Genomic DNA, 16,846 nt, shown 5'->3' on the forward strand with positions numbered 1-16,846 from the left:
TGATAGAGAAGGAGAAGACAGTAGAGGGATGCAAAGAGAGGGGTGACATGGTCAAAGCAACAGGCTAGGAAAATGATCTTTGCAGCAGCATTTTGAATAGATATCAGTGAGACAAGAATGTGTTTGTCAAGGCCAGAAAAGATAACAATGGAGTAAATGATGAGACACAAGATCATGAGAGCCAGGCCGAGAGTGTTAGCTGTGTGGAAGGATAGGAAAGGCCATATTTTAGAGATGTTATGTAGAAAGAATCTGCAAGACTTAGATGTAGCATTCATGTGAGGACCTAGAGAGAGGTCCCAGTTGAAGATGATGCCTAGGTTATGGGCCCAAGTGACAGGAGGGATGGTGATGTTATCCACAGTGATTGAGAAAGGAGTCGGAGGAAGGGCTTGCAGGTGAAGATTAAGAGCTCTGTTTTAGCCATGTTGAGCTTGGGCTAAACCTCCACGAGGAGATGTCAGAGAGACTGGCTGAGATGTTAGTTTGGACAAAAGGGACAGGTCTGGAGTAGAGAGGAGGATCTGTGAATCATCCACACAGGGATGGTACTGAACTTGTGTGTGTGGATGAGATTACTGAGATATAAGGTATAGATAGAGAAGAGAAGGGAACCAAAGACAGAGCCTTGTGGAACCCCCACAGACAGTTGGAGGGCAGATGAGGAGGATCCTCCAAAGAGCACACTAAAAGAATTATTAGAGAGGTAGGAGGAAAACCAGGAGGGGACAGAATCATGGAAGCCAAGGGAGAACGTGGTTTCAAGAAGATGATCATGGTAAATGGTTAAAGATGTCTGACAGGTCAAAGAGGATGAGGATGAAGTATGGTTCTGAGATTTGGCTACGAAGAGGCGAGAGCAAAAGGTCAAGGGGTAGAAGCCAGACTGGCAAGGATCTAGGATGGAATTGGAGAAGAGGAGCTTGAGACAGCAATTGCAGATAACATGTTCAATGAGTAGGGCTCTACCAAATTCACAGCCATGAGAAACGCATCACAGACTGAAATCTGGTCTCCTCCAGTGAAATCTGATCTTTTGTGTGCTTTTACCCTATACTATACAGATTTCAGGGAGGAGACGAGTGTTTCTCCAGTTGGGGTCCTGACCGAGAAGGGAGTTGCAGGGGGTCGTGGTATTGCCACCCTCCTACAGAAATACCAGTGGGAGAGAGATTGCAGAGATCCTCTAAGAATTTTCCTTAATCGCTTTTATTGTGTAATGCAGCTTTCTGCACACCCCCTCAAAACAGGCAACTGTTCTGTCTCTAAACACTATTGATCTCTGGGACTGATAGTAGAACAAGACTGGCCATGTGCAGATTCTCTGCTTTTGTCCCAACTATGGGGACCCTTTGTGCTCCCGGCCATTATAGCTACAATCAATTAGAACTCCACCTTAAAAGGCAATCCCCAAGTCCAGAGAGAAGGATAGAGCAGCATCATGCTACATTAACTATGTGCAAGATTCATCGTGGGGATGTGCTCCCCCTTCAGCCTACATACGTCCAAGCCAGACTCTTCATGAGGTTCAGGCTGCAAGTGATAAGGTAAACAGTACCGGGGAGCAGCTGAGCCCCACCTTGTACAGGATAATGGAGCGCCTTACTGTAAGGATGCAGGGACTAGAACCTGGGTCTGCAGAGCATGGAACAGCTAACATGACCACAATGCCATTGGGAGGCCATGGAGAGAGACAGCTAGAGAGCACTGTGGAGAATAGGCTCTGTAGGAAATATTCCCAAGGAAGCCAGAGTGACAGTGCCATGCGGCCCTCTGGTTGGGTGAGCAGCCTAGTTAACCCTTGGGGATGCCCTAGCAAATTGTCTAGGCAACAACACAAACTTTGGGCATGTTGCAATTGATCTCAATTCATCTCCCGATCTCCAGCCTCCAACCTTAGCTTGACTCTGGCTTCCTGACTCTGGCCTCCTGACTCTAGCCTGATACTTCCCTGATCTTGGTCTCTAACCTCAGCCTGACTCTGACCTGAATTCTTGCTTATGGAACCCGGGTCTAGCAATTCCTTCGACCTCTGCTCACTGAATACTGTCCCTGATGTGTGGACACCAGCCCCGCTGTGACCGCTAGTGCAGACCGCCTATGCCATGGTCTCTTACAGTTTGCCCAGACCCGCTTCTGACCCCCTTTGCAGGAGCCCCTTAACAGGGATATGGAAGGGACGGATCTACCATCACCCATTGGACCCCATGGGGTACTAGAACTGCAGGAGTGGGTTGTGCAACTCCAAACCAAGAACCATCTGCTCCATTCCCAAGTGATACAGCTCCTAGTGGAAAATTAGACACTCTGCGAGCTGCTACTACAGTCCCAGAAAGAGAGATCTGTGCTCTAGGCTTGGGTTGGGTCACTGCCCTCTGAACAGGGTCCTGCAGTACCACTACCCAAATTTTTTGATGGAAACCACTAGAGGGTCAGGGGGTTCCTGAGCCAATTTCCTTTTTTTCCCCCTCTGGCCAGGGTGGGACTAGTGATCAGTTTGCTAGCTGGAAAAGCCCTGGATTGGGCCTCTCCCATGCTGGAGCAGGACAGCCAGGTGTTAACAGACTGGAAGACCTTCCTGTGAGCATTTTCTGCACGTTTGATGACCCTCATCACAGTTGCCCAGTAGAAGCCACACTACGAAGGCTCCAGCAAGAGCAAGGGCCAGCTACCTCGTATGCTTCCTAGTTCCGTCACTTCATGGCTGACATTAAGTAGAATGAGGCAGCCCAAATTCTGCATTTTTGGTGTGGCCTTGGTGAGGTGGTAAAGGATAAGCTAACCCATGTTGAGACCCCAACCTACTTGGACGCTTTTACTGATCTCTTTCTCTGCATCAACAACTGGCTGAAATGATCTGGACAAATTGGAGAAATGGTCTGAGGTAAACAGGATGAAGTTTAATAAAGACAAATGCAAAATGCTCCACTTAGGAAGGAACAATCAGTTTCACACGTACAGAATGGGAAGAGACTGTCTAGAAAGGAGTACAGCAGAAAGGGATCTAGGGGGTTATAGTAGACCACAAGTTAAATATGAGTCAACAGTGTGATGCTCTTGGGGGGGAAAAAAGCAAACGTGATCCTGGGATGCATTAACAGGTGTGTTGTGAGCAAGACACGAGAAGTCATTTTTCCGCTCTACTCTGTACTGGTTAGGCCTCAACTGGAGTATTGTGTCCAGTTCTGGGCACCGCATTTCAAGAAAGATGTGGAGAAATTGGAGAGAGTCCAGAGAAGAGGAACAAGAATGATTAAAGGTCTAGAGAACATGACCCATGAAGGAAGGCTGAAAGAATTGGGTTTGTTTAGTTTGGAAAAGAGAAGACTGAGCGGGGACATGATAGCAGTTTTCAGGTATCTAAAAGGGTGAAAACTTGTTCATCTTAGCGTCTAAGGACAGAACAAGAAGCAATGGGCTTAAACTGCAGCAAGGGAGGTTTAGGTTGGACATTTGGAAAAAGTTCCTAACTGTCAGGGTGGTTAAACACTAGAATAAATTGCCCAGGGAGGTTGTGGAATCTCCATCTCTGGAGATATTTAAGAGTAGATTAGCTAAATGTCTATCAGGGATGGTCTAGACAGTATTTGGTCCTGCCATGAGGGAAGGGGACTGGACTTGATGATCTCTCGAGGTCCCTTCCAGTCCTAGAATCTATGAATCTATGAAAGGAAGAGAGATGGGGCACGCTGCCACCACTTTGCTCACACCCCACGCCAGAAACCCTAGAGTCCAACTGTGAACTGATTCAGGTTGATCTAGGTCACTGATGTTTGACCCTGGAAGAAAAGAAACAATGACTGCACAGTAATCTATGCATTTATTGCGAAGCACGAGGATATGCCATTGCCTCTTGTCCATTATTGACCTCAACCCGCAAGGAATTGGGAAATGAGTGAGCCCAGGCCCTATGGTGGGGGAGAGGCAGCCTGGGCACCACCAGGGCTCTATGCTCTGGAACTACTCCCCAGCCCTCAAGAGAAACTTGATCCAGGACATGCAGGTCCTCCTAACACTTCCAAGTGTGAGTACAGTTATGTACCATGAATGAGGCCAAACTGATTCCCCCTTAGTAGAACCTGATTGATTCCAGGACTATCAATAAAATCATAGATGCTAAAGCTGCTTGATCACTACAAATCCCCCTCTGTTTAAACCCTACATCAGTCCTTGTAGAGGCAATACATGGATACATCCTGTCCTCAGGATGAGTAATGCAGGAAACAGAACCCCTAAAAGCTGTAATCCTGCCCCTTTGGGAAGTGCTACAGTTCAATATGATCCATTCTCTACACTGCCTCCTAATTCTTGGCATTACCTGGCTGGAGCAGCATGACTCTTGCATCTCCTGGCGAGAAAAAAAGAGTCCGCTTTCCCTCGGAATACTGCTGAAGGGTCTGCCTGTGTGCAGCTGGCTTCAAGCCTCCAGTCCCGGTTTCCTGTAGCCAGTTGGAAACAACAGCACCTGTGGGGGAACGCAAGATGGTGGTGACTAACCGGAAGGAGTCACTCCCAAGGTTGAGTCCCCATCTCCCTGAAGAGTATTAGGATTATGCAGACATTTTTAAAAAAGAAAAATGTAGACACGCTACCTGCGCACCAGGACTACAACTGCCCCATAGATCTGCAGCCTGGAGCAAAGGTCCCTTATGGACATATTTACGCAATGTCCAAACCAGAACTGGCAGCCCTTCGTGTGTGTGTCCAGGAAAACCTGGACAAGGGCTTCATCCATTACTTTACCTCCCCAGCAAGGGCTTTGGTCCTTTTCATTAAGAAAAAAGACGGAATGCTAAGCCTTTCTGTAGACTATCGGGCTCTAAACCAGGTGATGGTCCAAAACCAGTATCCCCTGCCCTTAATATCAGAGGTACTAGATCATGTGTGGTCTGCCAGAATTTTCACCAAACTGGATTTCTTGGATGCTTACAACCTAGTGCGCATCAAGGTAGGAGATGAATGGAAGACTCTCTTTCAAACTCCACTATGGGCACTTCAAATATTTAGTAATGCCATTCGGGCTGACAAATGCTCCTGCAACCTTTCAACACTTCATGAACAACATATTTCAAGACATCCTGGACCAGTATGTAATCATCCATCTCAGTAACATACTTGCGTTTTCAGATAATCCTAAACAGATTTGTTACCACATTCATTCCATCCTGAAAAGACTACAGAAGCCTGGGCTTTTTGTGACAATGGAAAAATGTACCTTTGACCAGTCCTTCCCCAGAAGGAGTCAAGATGGACCCCCGGAAGGTAAAGGCCATCCGCAACTGGGCAGTGCCCTATTCCCTCTGGGAGTTACAGTTCTTCTGGGCTTTGCAAATTTTGCCAATTGTTCATTACAGGTTTCTCAAGGTAAATAGCCCAATAACCAACCTATTCTACAAGGCCATCAAATTTGTTTGGACACGTGAAGCTCGCTATGCTTTTGAACACCTGAAGGCTGCTTTCACCACTGCTCTGCTTCTAGCACACCCAGACTCGGCCCAGGCATTCATAGTGGAAGCCAGGCCTCCAATGTAACCATCGAGGCCACACTATCTCAGAAGCATGCTCCACAGCACGTGTTGCACTCCTGCACCAACTACTCCTGAAAACTCACCCCCTGAAGAGTGAAATTATAAGATAATAGATAAGGAACTACTCACAATTAAATTAGTCTTGGAATTCTGGCACCATCACCTTGAGGGAACCCGACACCCAGTGCAAGTCTTTTCCGACCTTAAGAACCTTGAGTATCTGTGGAAGGCTCAAGCCTTGAACCAAAGATAGCTCAGGTGGGCATTATTTTTCTCTCAGATCAATTTAATTATCACCTATCACCCAGGAATCCAAAATGGGATGGCCAATCCCCTATCCCAAAAGGGGAATACTACCAAGAGGGAGAGGGGCTAATCAAAAACTGCCCCGTCTCCTGAAAACTCTCAAATTCCTTCGTGCCACAATACACCAATAGAAGTTTTAATTGCACTGTTAAACAATATTAGAATACCATTTATTTAAATTTTGGGGATCTTCTTTACTTTCAAATATAGGGTTAGGGCTGGGGGCTCTTGGCTACAGCTCAGGGCGTCAGCCCCTCTGGGGGAAAGGGGCTCAGGACTTCAACCCCTGTGAGTCTCAGCACTTCAGCCCGCTCTCAAGGCTCGCACAGGGCTTCAGCCCAGTTTGGGGCTCAGAACTTCAGCTGTTGTCAGGGTTCGGGGCACAGGGCTCCAGCCCCCTTGCCGCCGGGAAAGCTGCAGGTTGGAGCTGCTTCAGCCCTTCCGCTGTCTATGGAGCTGCGGGCTGAGGCTTAGCGCCCCCCACACCCCCGGTGGTGCCTTCTGCCCCACCCACAGGCATGTGATTAACACATTAAAAAAATTGACTCGTGAATTTTGCTTTCAGTTAATCACAGACGTTAACTGCGATTAATTGACAGCGCAAGTTGCTGACTTTCCAAAGTGCCGGGGGGTGCTCAACCCCTGGCTCTGTCCCAAATCTCCCCAACTCCATCCCTTCCCCCAAGGCCCCATCCCCGCCTCACCTCTTCCCGCCCAGTTCCGCATCCTCCCCCAAGCATCCTGTGTCCTCACTCTTCCCCTCTTCCCTCCAGAGCTTCCTGCCTGCATGCAGCAAAACAGCTGTTTGTGGGGCCTGATGGTGGGCGGGAGGCGCCCTGGGGAGATGGGGAAAAGCTGATAGGGTGGCTGCTGTTGGGTGCTCAGAAGCCACCATTTTTCCCCGTGAGTGCTCCAGCCCCGGAGCACGGTGTCGGCGCCAATGCTGGTTTGAATCTTTAATAGAGAACTTTTTTCCTTGGGTGTCAGAATTTTGAGTTAAATATCTGGAAACAAAGAGGTTTAAGCAATCCAACTTAAAATCCCTCTTCACCTGCAAAAAAATTGAGCTGTGTCCTTCTTTTGATTCATTATGATGTATGAAGAAGACTTGAAAGGATGGCTTTATTTCTTTATTTGTTGTTGTTTTTCATCCATATTAGAAATTCAGCATTTGTCTAGTCTTGAAAGGATTCTAGGATGGAGAACTAGTGAAATAATGCCAAAAGAATGAAAGTTAAGCTACTGAGAAGGAAAGTGATTTTGGTCAATTTCTTGTAAAAACTCTTTGATTTTCATTTGTTTTTTGTTAACACCTATTTAACTGTAACAACTAATCAACATTTTGGAGAAATAAATTCTTTCTAAATGATTAAAGAACCCGCTCTTCACTTAAGTCTTCAGAGCATAGAATAGACAACATCTGAGACTACTGACATGTTCTCCAGAAAAAACAGGGAAAATCAGACTTGGCAGTCTTGATATTTCTAGGGAAGCAGAAAAATAACTCTTCTCAGCATATGTAGCATAAATATTGAAAAAAATGGGTTTTGGTTTGTGTTTTTTGTAGATTTGTTTGCAGGTCATTTGTCAGTGCTCTCTTTTGAACTCCAGTTTGTATTTTATCATTTGTGTTTTGTTGCTTTTTACAGTTATACATGGATGTGTAACCTGCATGAACAACTTCTTTGTAAACTATTTTGCTTGGTATTATTTTATACCTGTTGGATTTTGAGTTACCAGTCAGTGTGACCACCAGACAAATTTTTGTGGTTTTAATTTTCAGTCCAATTTAACTCTGTTGGAGAACAAGTCCTCTTAGTAAACCCTGTGTTCTAAAGAAGAGATGATTTTCAACAAAAACTCTGTTTTGTTGTTAAGAGCTTTGAAGGCCACCAGATGTCAGTACAACACACCTAAATAAGAAAGCTTTTGCTCTTTGAAGATAATAAATCTTAGAAGTGCATTTGTTAAATGTTTTTAATTAATAATATATCTAAACTATGAAAATAATGTCAAAAGTATGATAGTTTTTATTAATTTGAGTGTTCCTTTAAAATAATTTTTTGAGAGTCAATGTGCTTTCCAGTGTTATAAAACTGGTTTGGCTAGTCAAACAGAATCTGTCTATGCAAACTCTTCAGCTAATTGCTGACTCTTCAAATGAATGCTGGAAATTACTTGTTTTTTAACTTAATAGTGGAACATTTTATTAAAAGCAGTGCATTTAAGGCAATTAAGTGATGACATTGGCATTTTCAATCTGTGGATACATCCATCACACCATCTCACTCAACAAGTTTACTGGAACATCATTGTTTAATTCAAGATAAGGTCATGTCCCTCAGCTGTCTGAGAGACTTCCAATAAACCTGGTTTGGATATGTAAACACTGCTTTTTAATTAAAGAGCCTTAGTTCTACTGTATTCTGCTGAATCAGCTAGCACTGAGGAAACTGATAGACTTTCAATCTGTAAGTAGAGTTGCTGGCTTTAAAATCTATGTGGAGGGCTGGGACACTATATCGGAATATCGGTGCAAGAGATGGCAAATGCATGGTCAAAGGTATTTTTGTAGTGTGGAACAGTGTGGGTTATAGCTGTGTTAATTATATTCACAGTTACATGCCAAAGAATCCTAATCCATTTTAGGGTTGTTATAGTTAAATTATCCAATCTGAAAAAAGAAATAATGGTATGAAAGGTAAATAATGTATAGTAGATTGGACAGGTTTAATTGAAGTATTTCTACTTTAAATAAAAGATCAAATGCATAGTAGAGGACAGGATACAGCAAGTCTTATCATAAGTTGAGTGGAACTGTAATGAAACTTGTGTTTAAAAATAAAATATTGAAAAAGTACTTTTGAGGAGTTCAGAAAGAAAACATGAGAAAAAAAGAAAAGTGGAAGGGCTTATGCTAAATTCTTTACTGTATTTTTCAAATGGAGCACATGGTACTCCTTAAAGCTAATGTTGTTAAAGTGGAATTGATATAAGGCCAGAATTAAAATATGAATAATGTGACTGTCCAAATATGTTGAACAGTATCAACGTGGGAGAAGCCTGATGGTTTTGTTTCATCTTCGTATGAAAGCAATAAAGATAACAATCATCCTGAAGAACACACAACAGCAGATTCAAAGGGATCTGAATCAGATGCTGAGAAAGATGGTAATAAAAGTGAAGTACAAAAGCCAGAAGCAAACTTAAAGGTAAGTTTTTTCCATCAGATTTACTTTATGTACAATATTAATGTTCCGGAATAACGTGATTTCATCTTTCTGGGTGGCTATGTTGATTGTAGTTAGGTTAAACCTTATTGACATTGATAAGAATTAGCACTTCATAGTGCTTGAAAAGCAAAATGAATAACTGTTAATCTGTAGGCATATCAGCAGCACTGTTACACCATGGAAGATAGATTCTTCAATGTGCGTGGCTTGGATGTATCTAGAGGTGCTCATGGTTTCCAAGGAAGGGCAATGGCATCCCCATTAGATGATGCTCAGATTGATATTGACTTCAATATATGGCTATAATTTTGGCCCAAATTCTTCAAAGGTATCTGCTTACAGTGGAACACCACAAGATCATGGCTGTTGTCTGAAAATTTGATGCTTACAGGCTTTCCTATTAATTTTCCGTCAAGACCAATGGTAGGATAAAAGTAGTATCAAAACTAAGTACTATATCTTCATGTTAAAGTTCACAATAAAGGCTGTAATTTTAGGTATGGGTAGATAAAATTTTTCCAGTGCCTTTTATTTTGAGTCCAGATACGGTAACTTGGGCTTCCAAAGGTAGTGTTTTCATTTAAAATGTGAAAATACCCAGATACAAGTGCTTTAAGGTATTATTCTGATTTTCTTCCACACTGTATACAAAACTAGTCAAAGTTCTGCCAAATGATATCCATAAGAAAGTGTGCAAAGAACATTTAATTAAAAAAATAATTAAAAGTTAAATATATATGATAGAGCTTTGTTTTGTAAATGTGTATGTGATACTCCACTCATTTTCAGCTCTGTGAGACGGGACCTTTTAACTATAGCTTGCTCTAATGATTGTTCCTCTTATGTGTGTATTGAATGATTGTCTCTTTCTGAATGGAGTAAGAAGCTTGTGGAGAAAAGTAGTAAAATTCTACTAAAATATTATTTCTTTATTGCTTTTGGTTTTCCTTGGTTGAAAAGTATAAATAATAGATGTGAAAAAGAGCAATATTCTGTTGTTTCATTTAAGTATTTTTGCTGAAGGTGAGGTTTTTTTTTCTTTCTTAGATGAAAAGAGACAGCGATGAAGAAACAGAGGAAGAGAAGCCCCCCAGAGTTAAAAAGATAAGCCCTTATGGAGAGTGGCAGGAAGTTAAACAAGAAACTGATGTTGCTCAGGATGAGGCCCCATCAGTTCCACAAGTTACCTCCTATAATGTATCTAAAAAGACAAACCCTTATGGAAACTGGGAGGCAGTTTCAGAAAAGGAAGACCCATAGTAAGTGTCCATTTACCATGAGTATTTATAAGATGTCTATCACCTTACTGTTCCACAGGCCCTATCTATAGGCCCTAAACCTGCATTCCTCACTCAGGTAATATTTAATACTCAAGTCAATGGGAGTTTAGCCTGAGTAAAGATTTAAGGGTTTTACCCATGGTGAGTATTTAAAAAGTAGTTTTCATTCTTTTTTAATGCTGAAGTTCATTATAATCACAGGGTAAACTTCACAAATTGCAGGTGATGATTGTTTTCAATGGATTTAGCATTCAGATGCCATGGGCCAGATTTTTAAGTGTAATTTTGTAGGCTCCATTCTGGGTGTGAATGCAAACTGACATGCATACCATTTTTTCACCTTTAAAAATTTGGCCCTGTATATATTTTTCCGAAAATTCAGTAATATTTGATCAGAGAAGCAGATAATGCTTGTTGAACTCTCTCTCTATGTAAAAATTATAGGCTAAATCCTGCACACGTATTGCTACATATCTAGTAAAATCAAGTATTCTGCTTGCTTACGCATTCATTAGATTAAACATGACCATGTGGTCTCATGTATTGGAGGACATGATAGAGCCTTCCCATGTTGCTTCTCTACAGGCAGCTAGAAATGGAACTAGATCTTTTTAGATAGCTGTTATTGTTTATGAGTTTCCCATATGCTCTTTTTATAAATTAATTAAAATAATACATTTTACTAGAGTAAAAATAATCACTTATTATTCGTATAAAAATATCTTTCACTGTTAACAGTAAAAATATTTACTAGTTGCTACAAATTGCTTGTGTCATCCTCAAAAATAGGGGAATTTGCTACTTAGAGCAAGGCAATTGGGAGTCAAGACTCTTGGGTTCCATTTCTGATTCTACCCAAAACTCGCTGGTTAACTTGTGTCAAGTCACTAAACGTCTTTGTGCTTAATTTTCCCTCTCTGTAAAATGGGGATAACACTTCCATGTCTCAGAAGGGTTATTTAATAAGGATGTGTGGATCCTTAGATAAATGCAAAGTTGTACCATCATTGGACCGTCTTATTGTTCAGTGTTTACACAATACCTAGTGAGATCTGGTCCATGAGTAGGACTGCTAAGCACTACAGTAATGCAAATAATAATAATTACAAATTCAATGTTCCATAGGTAAGAATCATAGTATAACATCACTTGTTCAGCTCAGTATAGTTAAGGCTGTCACTTTTCCCTAATTTCTTTCATGTAAGATGGTTGTCCGTGGACAAAAGGGACTTTGCACATACCCTTCGTTGTCCTTTCTTCAAGAACTGCTGTGATGCAAGTCTTCTTTATCTTGGTGGCAATTTAGCAAATTCTAATCAAAATGTTTATTTGCTTGTGGGTTGTCAGGTGCCAGCTGGGTTACCTGTGGTTCTAGTATAATGGAAATGAGGAACAATGACAAAAGGCACTCTCATACTCCAGAGGTGAGGGTTGACTTTTGAGTACAGGAAGGACAGTCACATCTTCCATTCATGGAGTGAGGTGCTAGGCTTATTGTGAGAGATTTTCAGTTTAACCCACAAACATTAATTAATATTTAGATTATAGTAGCACAGAGCCTTGATCAGAATTAGAGCCCCATTAGCTTGCCCACTGTAGAAACAAAGTGATAGATAGAGATCTGTGCCGATACAAAAAGGTGCATCTGTGTCCAATCCACAATCTGCAAAAATTGTCTTTGGATATCTACATATTTCTCTGGATTGTCAGGGCTCTGAAAAGCTCCACAGGTCACTGCGCAGCAGTGACGCAGAGCTGTGTCAAACCCCCAACACCCAACCCCCCTAACTCCACTTCTCAGAGACCTCTTGTCCTCCCACCTGCTCCTCCCCTGCCGTACCTCCTTCTTCACTTGGGGCAGGGAGGCTACAATTCTGGATCCTTGTATGTGGTGCTGCCGTCCCTGTGGGGGGCTCGGACACCCCTACACAGTTGCAGCGGCTCTAATTATTTTCATAGAATCATAGAATATCAGGGTTGGAAGGGACCTCAGGAGGTCATCTAGTCCAACCCCCTGCTCAAAGAAGGACCAATCACCAGCTAAATCATCCCAGCCAGGGCTTTGTCAAGCCTGTAAGGAAGGAGATTCCACCACCTCCCTAGGTAACCCATTCCAGTGCCTCACCGCCCTCCTAGTGAAAATGTTTTTCCTGATATTCAACCTAAACCTCCCCCACTGCAACTTGAGACCATTACTCCTTGTTCTGTCATCTGTTACCACTGAAAACAGTGTAGATCCATCCACTTTGGAACCCCTTTTCAGGTAGTTGAAAGCAGCTATCAAATCCCTCCTCCTCAATCCCAGTTCCCTCATCCTCTCCTCATAAGTCATGTGCTCCAGCCCCCTAATCATTTTTGTTGCCCTCTTTCCAATTTTTCCAATGCACCCAGCCATTGCCACCTGCTCGTTTAAAGAACAACCACACCTTCAAAATGGCATTTGGCTCACTCCCTTCTGGAAGCTGTAGTTTACCTCCTCCCTGCAAGCAAGCTGAGGACTACAACTGCTAGAATGCCCAGCATGCTGCTGCGTGATTCAGAGAGCCAAGCTGGAGCCTGCAGGCTGGGTGACACCCGTGCTGTTCGGGTGTTTGCGTGCTACAGAGCCTTGTGCGGATACAAATTTTGTATCCTCATCCATGCTGCAATACACAAAATGGTCTGTGGATATAAAATGGATACCTGTGGATTTGCAGGGCTCTAGTGGTAGAGACCAATTATAAGCTATTCAGGGAACAGATGAAGTTCATTTCAGGGACTTTAAAGGGTTTTTTGTTTTTTTTTTAAAGTTCCCAAAGTAATATAAGGGATGACTGTATATATTGTCACATTCTGGGGTGCAATCCAGCCCAGCGAGGGGTTGTGTCACCGCCTGCCCTGCAACCTCGGGTACTGCACAATGCCTTGCTATTGCAGCTTCCAATCAGGACCACTCACAAACAACCTAACAGCATGCAGGTCACACCCTGAGTGTCTGTTTACCTGCAGCCCTGGCCCAGCAACTCTGACCCCAGCAGCCTGTCAGCAGCACTCTTCTGACGCTCTGGCTTCTACCACCCAACACACTCTGTTCTGAATTTTCCCAAAAACCTGAGTTCTGCACTTTTCAGCCGTTTTCTGGACAGTTCTGATATAAAGGTCCATTGTCCCTGTAAATGGTCAATATTCAACAGTTTGCTACTTTACCTGGAGTTACCAAACATGCAGTTTAAACAGAACATGGGATTAGTTTAGAGTAAAAATAAAACAAGTTCATTTAACTACAGAGAAAGAGAGATTTTAAGTGAGTACAAATATATGGTATTAAAGTTAAAAATGGTAACAAGAGAAATAGATAAAATGCTTTCTCTTAGCTAAAACTTAACAAGCTAGACTTGGTTCAAGGCAAAATCTTTACTACATTTTCCCAGCAATCGGGCTGACCAAATTCCCAGGTCAGGATCTCCTCCCAAAGGGCTGATTCCTTTGTCGTCTTAGGTAAGAGAGAGAGAAAGATAGCTTGGTTTTTTCTGCCCTTTTCTTTTGAAGTGGATTCTTATGATTCTTATGATGGTTATTACTCAAAGCAAAGTTATTCAAACTGTAAAGAAGGCAACATGGAGTCTAGTGGTGAAGGAGGCTCCAGGCTCTTCCTTCTCACGTGTTTGGTGAAATGCAAGTGTGCTTTGCCTCCTGCCATTTCTTCTCCCTACTATCTCGAGGATGCTGTTTACTACTTATATGTAAATTGAGGTCAACACACATTTCTGCGTTTGGTATACTTGTGCCTAGGCAGGGCTGTGTGGTTTTGAACATATGTGAAGAACATCATACAGAGACATTTCATAACTTTATATATAATGTTGCTACATACATTTCACCATGATATTATTATCACGAAGTATTTTGTACAAAGATTATTATAATAGTGTGTAGGGTGTGAATATATGAGGCTAAACCACTGTGTGTTAGAATATATCAATCTTCAGGAGCACAGGCTTTTAGGATGGTGGAGGTTAGTCTGAAGCAGGTACAAAATATTCTGTATTTCCCTCCTTTCTTCATTAACCCTCAATCCAATTAATGGATCTGAGCAAAATTACTTCAAAAGTTCTTTTTAACCCCGTTATGACAGAGCCCATGCAATAAAAGTGACTCTTTTAATTTATTTTTTTAATGTAATAACATTCATTTGTTCATTTAGTTAGTTAGGTGACGTGACGTGACTTCTGCAGTGGCCAGTGTGACTGATCTGGGGGCCAGCAGGTGGTCCTGGGGACAGCCACATCAGCCATTGCTGAAGTGGCTCCACCGCCAGCCGCAACGGCACTGCTGGAACAGCCTCATGGCCAGCAGCACTGCCTGCTGCTTGGGTGGCCCAGGCAGCTGGCCCCAGGGACCACCTTAGTACTGGCCTGTGCAGCTGGCCCTGGGGAGCACCTGAGCAGCGGTCCTGGGAGCAACAGGAGCAGTGACAGGCAGGCGGCCTCAGGGGCAGCCAGAGCTGCTGCTGCTCAGTGGCCCCCAGCAGTTGATGCTGCTGAACCCTGGGCCCTCCTCCCCAGAGCAGACCCTCCCTCCAGAGCAGCGGCCCACTCCTACCCACCAGAGAAGCACCTCCTCACCCTGCACCCTAGCTAAGATTTAGTCAGAGGTATATAGTACAAGTCATGGACAGGTCAGGGGCCATGAATTTTTGTTTATTGCCCATTACCTTTCCACACCTTTTACTAAAAATACCCAGGACTAAATCATAGCCTTATTTATTATGGATGTAGCATCTCAGAGGCTGCACAGCAGGAAAGTTGTACCAAACAATTTACAGATTTTTTGCCTCCAAGGGCTTACCATTTAGTGGGAAATGCTGAAACTGTGTGGAACAATACAGAAACAGGGGCAGCTGATGATTGCAACTCAACCCTTATATTTCTTAGTTGTTAGGTTAAAGTCTTATTGTGAGGACTGCTGGCTGCCTGCAGCTCTGGTTGACTTCAGTGGTGGGTGTAGCTGCTTAGCCCCTGTTCAAAGTCAAGCTCATGTGACCTGATCCTGTGTGCTTTGGCAAAACTCCCTAATCATATACCAAAAGATTGTTCCCTTAGATGTTGACCCTGCAAACACTGAAGCACCTGCTTAACTTTACACATGAGTAGCAATATTGGTTATTATAGGACTTACACAAGCAAAATGCTTACATGCTTGATTGTTTGCAGGATAGGGGCCCTGTTTGGCTATTTGCCAGCCCACCCAAGGCAAATACAGTATTTATTTTAATGCCAGATTATCATGGTCATGAGGAGGATGGGTAAGTAAACTTGTGCCAGGGTTATAAAATTTCCTAACAATTTTGTTGGGCTGCTCTGAAAACAAAAGAGCTGTCTGCCATCTGTGGTGCCATTCTTGTTCTTGTCATCCAGCAGTTATTTTTTTTTACCTCCTCTCCTAGTGAAAAAGTGGACTTAGAGCTTCCCAGTACAGAGAGTGACTATCTGCCTCTGCCAGTGCTCCAGGTTCCAGAGGATGCAAAAATGATATTTAAAGAAAAAACAGTCACCTCCCTTGGAGACCTGACAGAAGAGGTGCCGATCTTCAAAAAGAGAAAATTTGAAAATGGAAAATCTAGAAATTTACGACAAAGACCAACTAATCAGTAATAAATTAACAAAGCATTTTAGATGCTGTTTAAATGAGAGAGGGTCAAAAGTTACTATTTTAAACAAGCTTTTTTTAAAGAAAATGTTGGTTAGAAATTAAGAATTTATAGTTATTCAAAAATGTATTGAATGTGGATTGTAATAAATGTTTTATTTTTATGTTAATGTGATTATATTTTGTTTTCTGAATGGATAATTGCACAATTTATGCAGTGTTGTAAATACATTTATTTTTTATTTTAACCCTGTTACCTGATTTCAGTTTGCTCAATGTGTGCTACTTAAAATACAATATAATATATAAGATTTTGATCACTCTCCTAGGTATGTGGGAATACATCAATGCATAACTTGGAAAAATATGGTACAGAAGGTGTGTGTGAACACAAGGAGTGGATAAGCGGCAGTCCACTGGTACCCATGTACTAGAAAGTAGAATTAAGACTCAATATGATATAAGCAGAGTGGCCTTCCAGCAAATATGCTTTTGATTTAATTTAATTACAAAATTGAAGGTGATGCAAGTGCGACCCACTCCAAGCATAGTCTGAGATTTTCAAAAGCAAGGTAGGGGAGTGAGCCACACAGATCCCATTTGTTACAAAAGCGAGTTTTGAAACTTTTGAAAATCTCAGCCAAGTGTTCTAACTTAGATTCATGGAACACAATACTGTACATACATGATAAATATATTGCAAGTATACAGAGATTCAAATCTTGTTCTTCTTAATCTGTTTTTCATGATACCATGATAAGTACCACCTCTGTATCACACCTCTTTCTATGGTATCTTCCCCATTGTGTTTTTTACTATATATTTGTATGTCCATGATTTTTCCTCCAGGTACACATTTATTTTCTTTCTT

At 42.4% G+C, this 16,846-nt stretch overlaps 1 protein-coding gene across 1 annotated transcript in view; it reads left to right on the forward strand.

The window, feature by feature from the left end:
• WBP4 (WW domain binding protein 4) overlaps positions 1 to 16,284 on the forward strand; it is a 35,886-nt gene extending 19,602 nt beyond the window's left edge. Inside the window, exons 8-10 of the mRNA XM_032776933.2 lie at positions 8,880 to 9,046; positions 10,115 to 10,326; positions 15,773 to 16,284. Of these exons, the coding sequence (XP_032632824.1) occupies positions 8,880 to 9,046; positions 10,115 to 10,326; positions 15,773 to 15,980 (587 nt within the window). The 3' untranslated portion in view covers positions 15,981 to 16,284. The remainder of the gene's footprint in view (positions 1 to 8,879; positions 9,047 to 10,114; positions 10,327 to 15,772) is intronic.
• The last annotated feature ends 562 nt before the right edge of the window (positions 16,285 to 16,846 follow it).

This window comes from Chelonoidis abingdonii, chromosome 1 (genome assembly GCF_003597395.2).
Source record: "Chelonoidis abingdonii isolate Lonesome George chromosome 1, CheloAbing_2.0, whole genome shotgun sequence".
NCBI classification, from domain to species: Eukaryota; Metazoa; Chordata; order Testudines; family Testudinidae; genus Chelonoidis; species Chelonoidis abingdonii.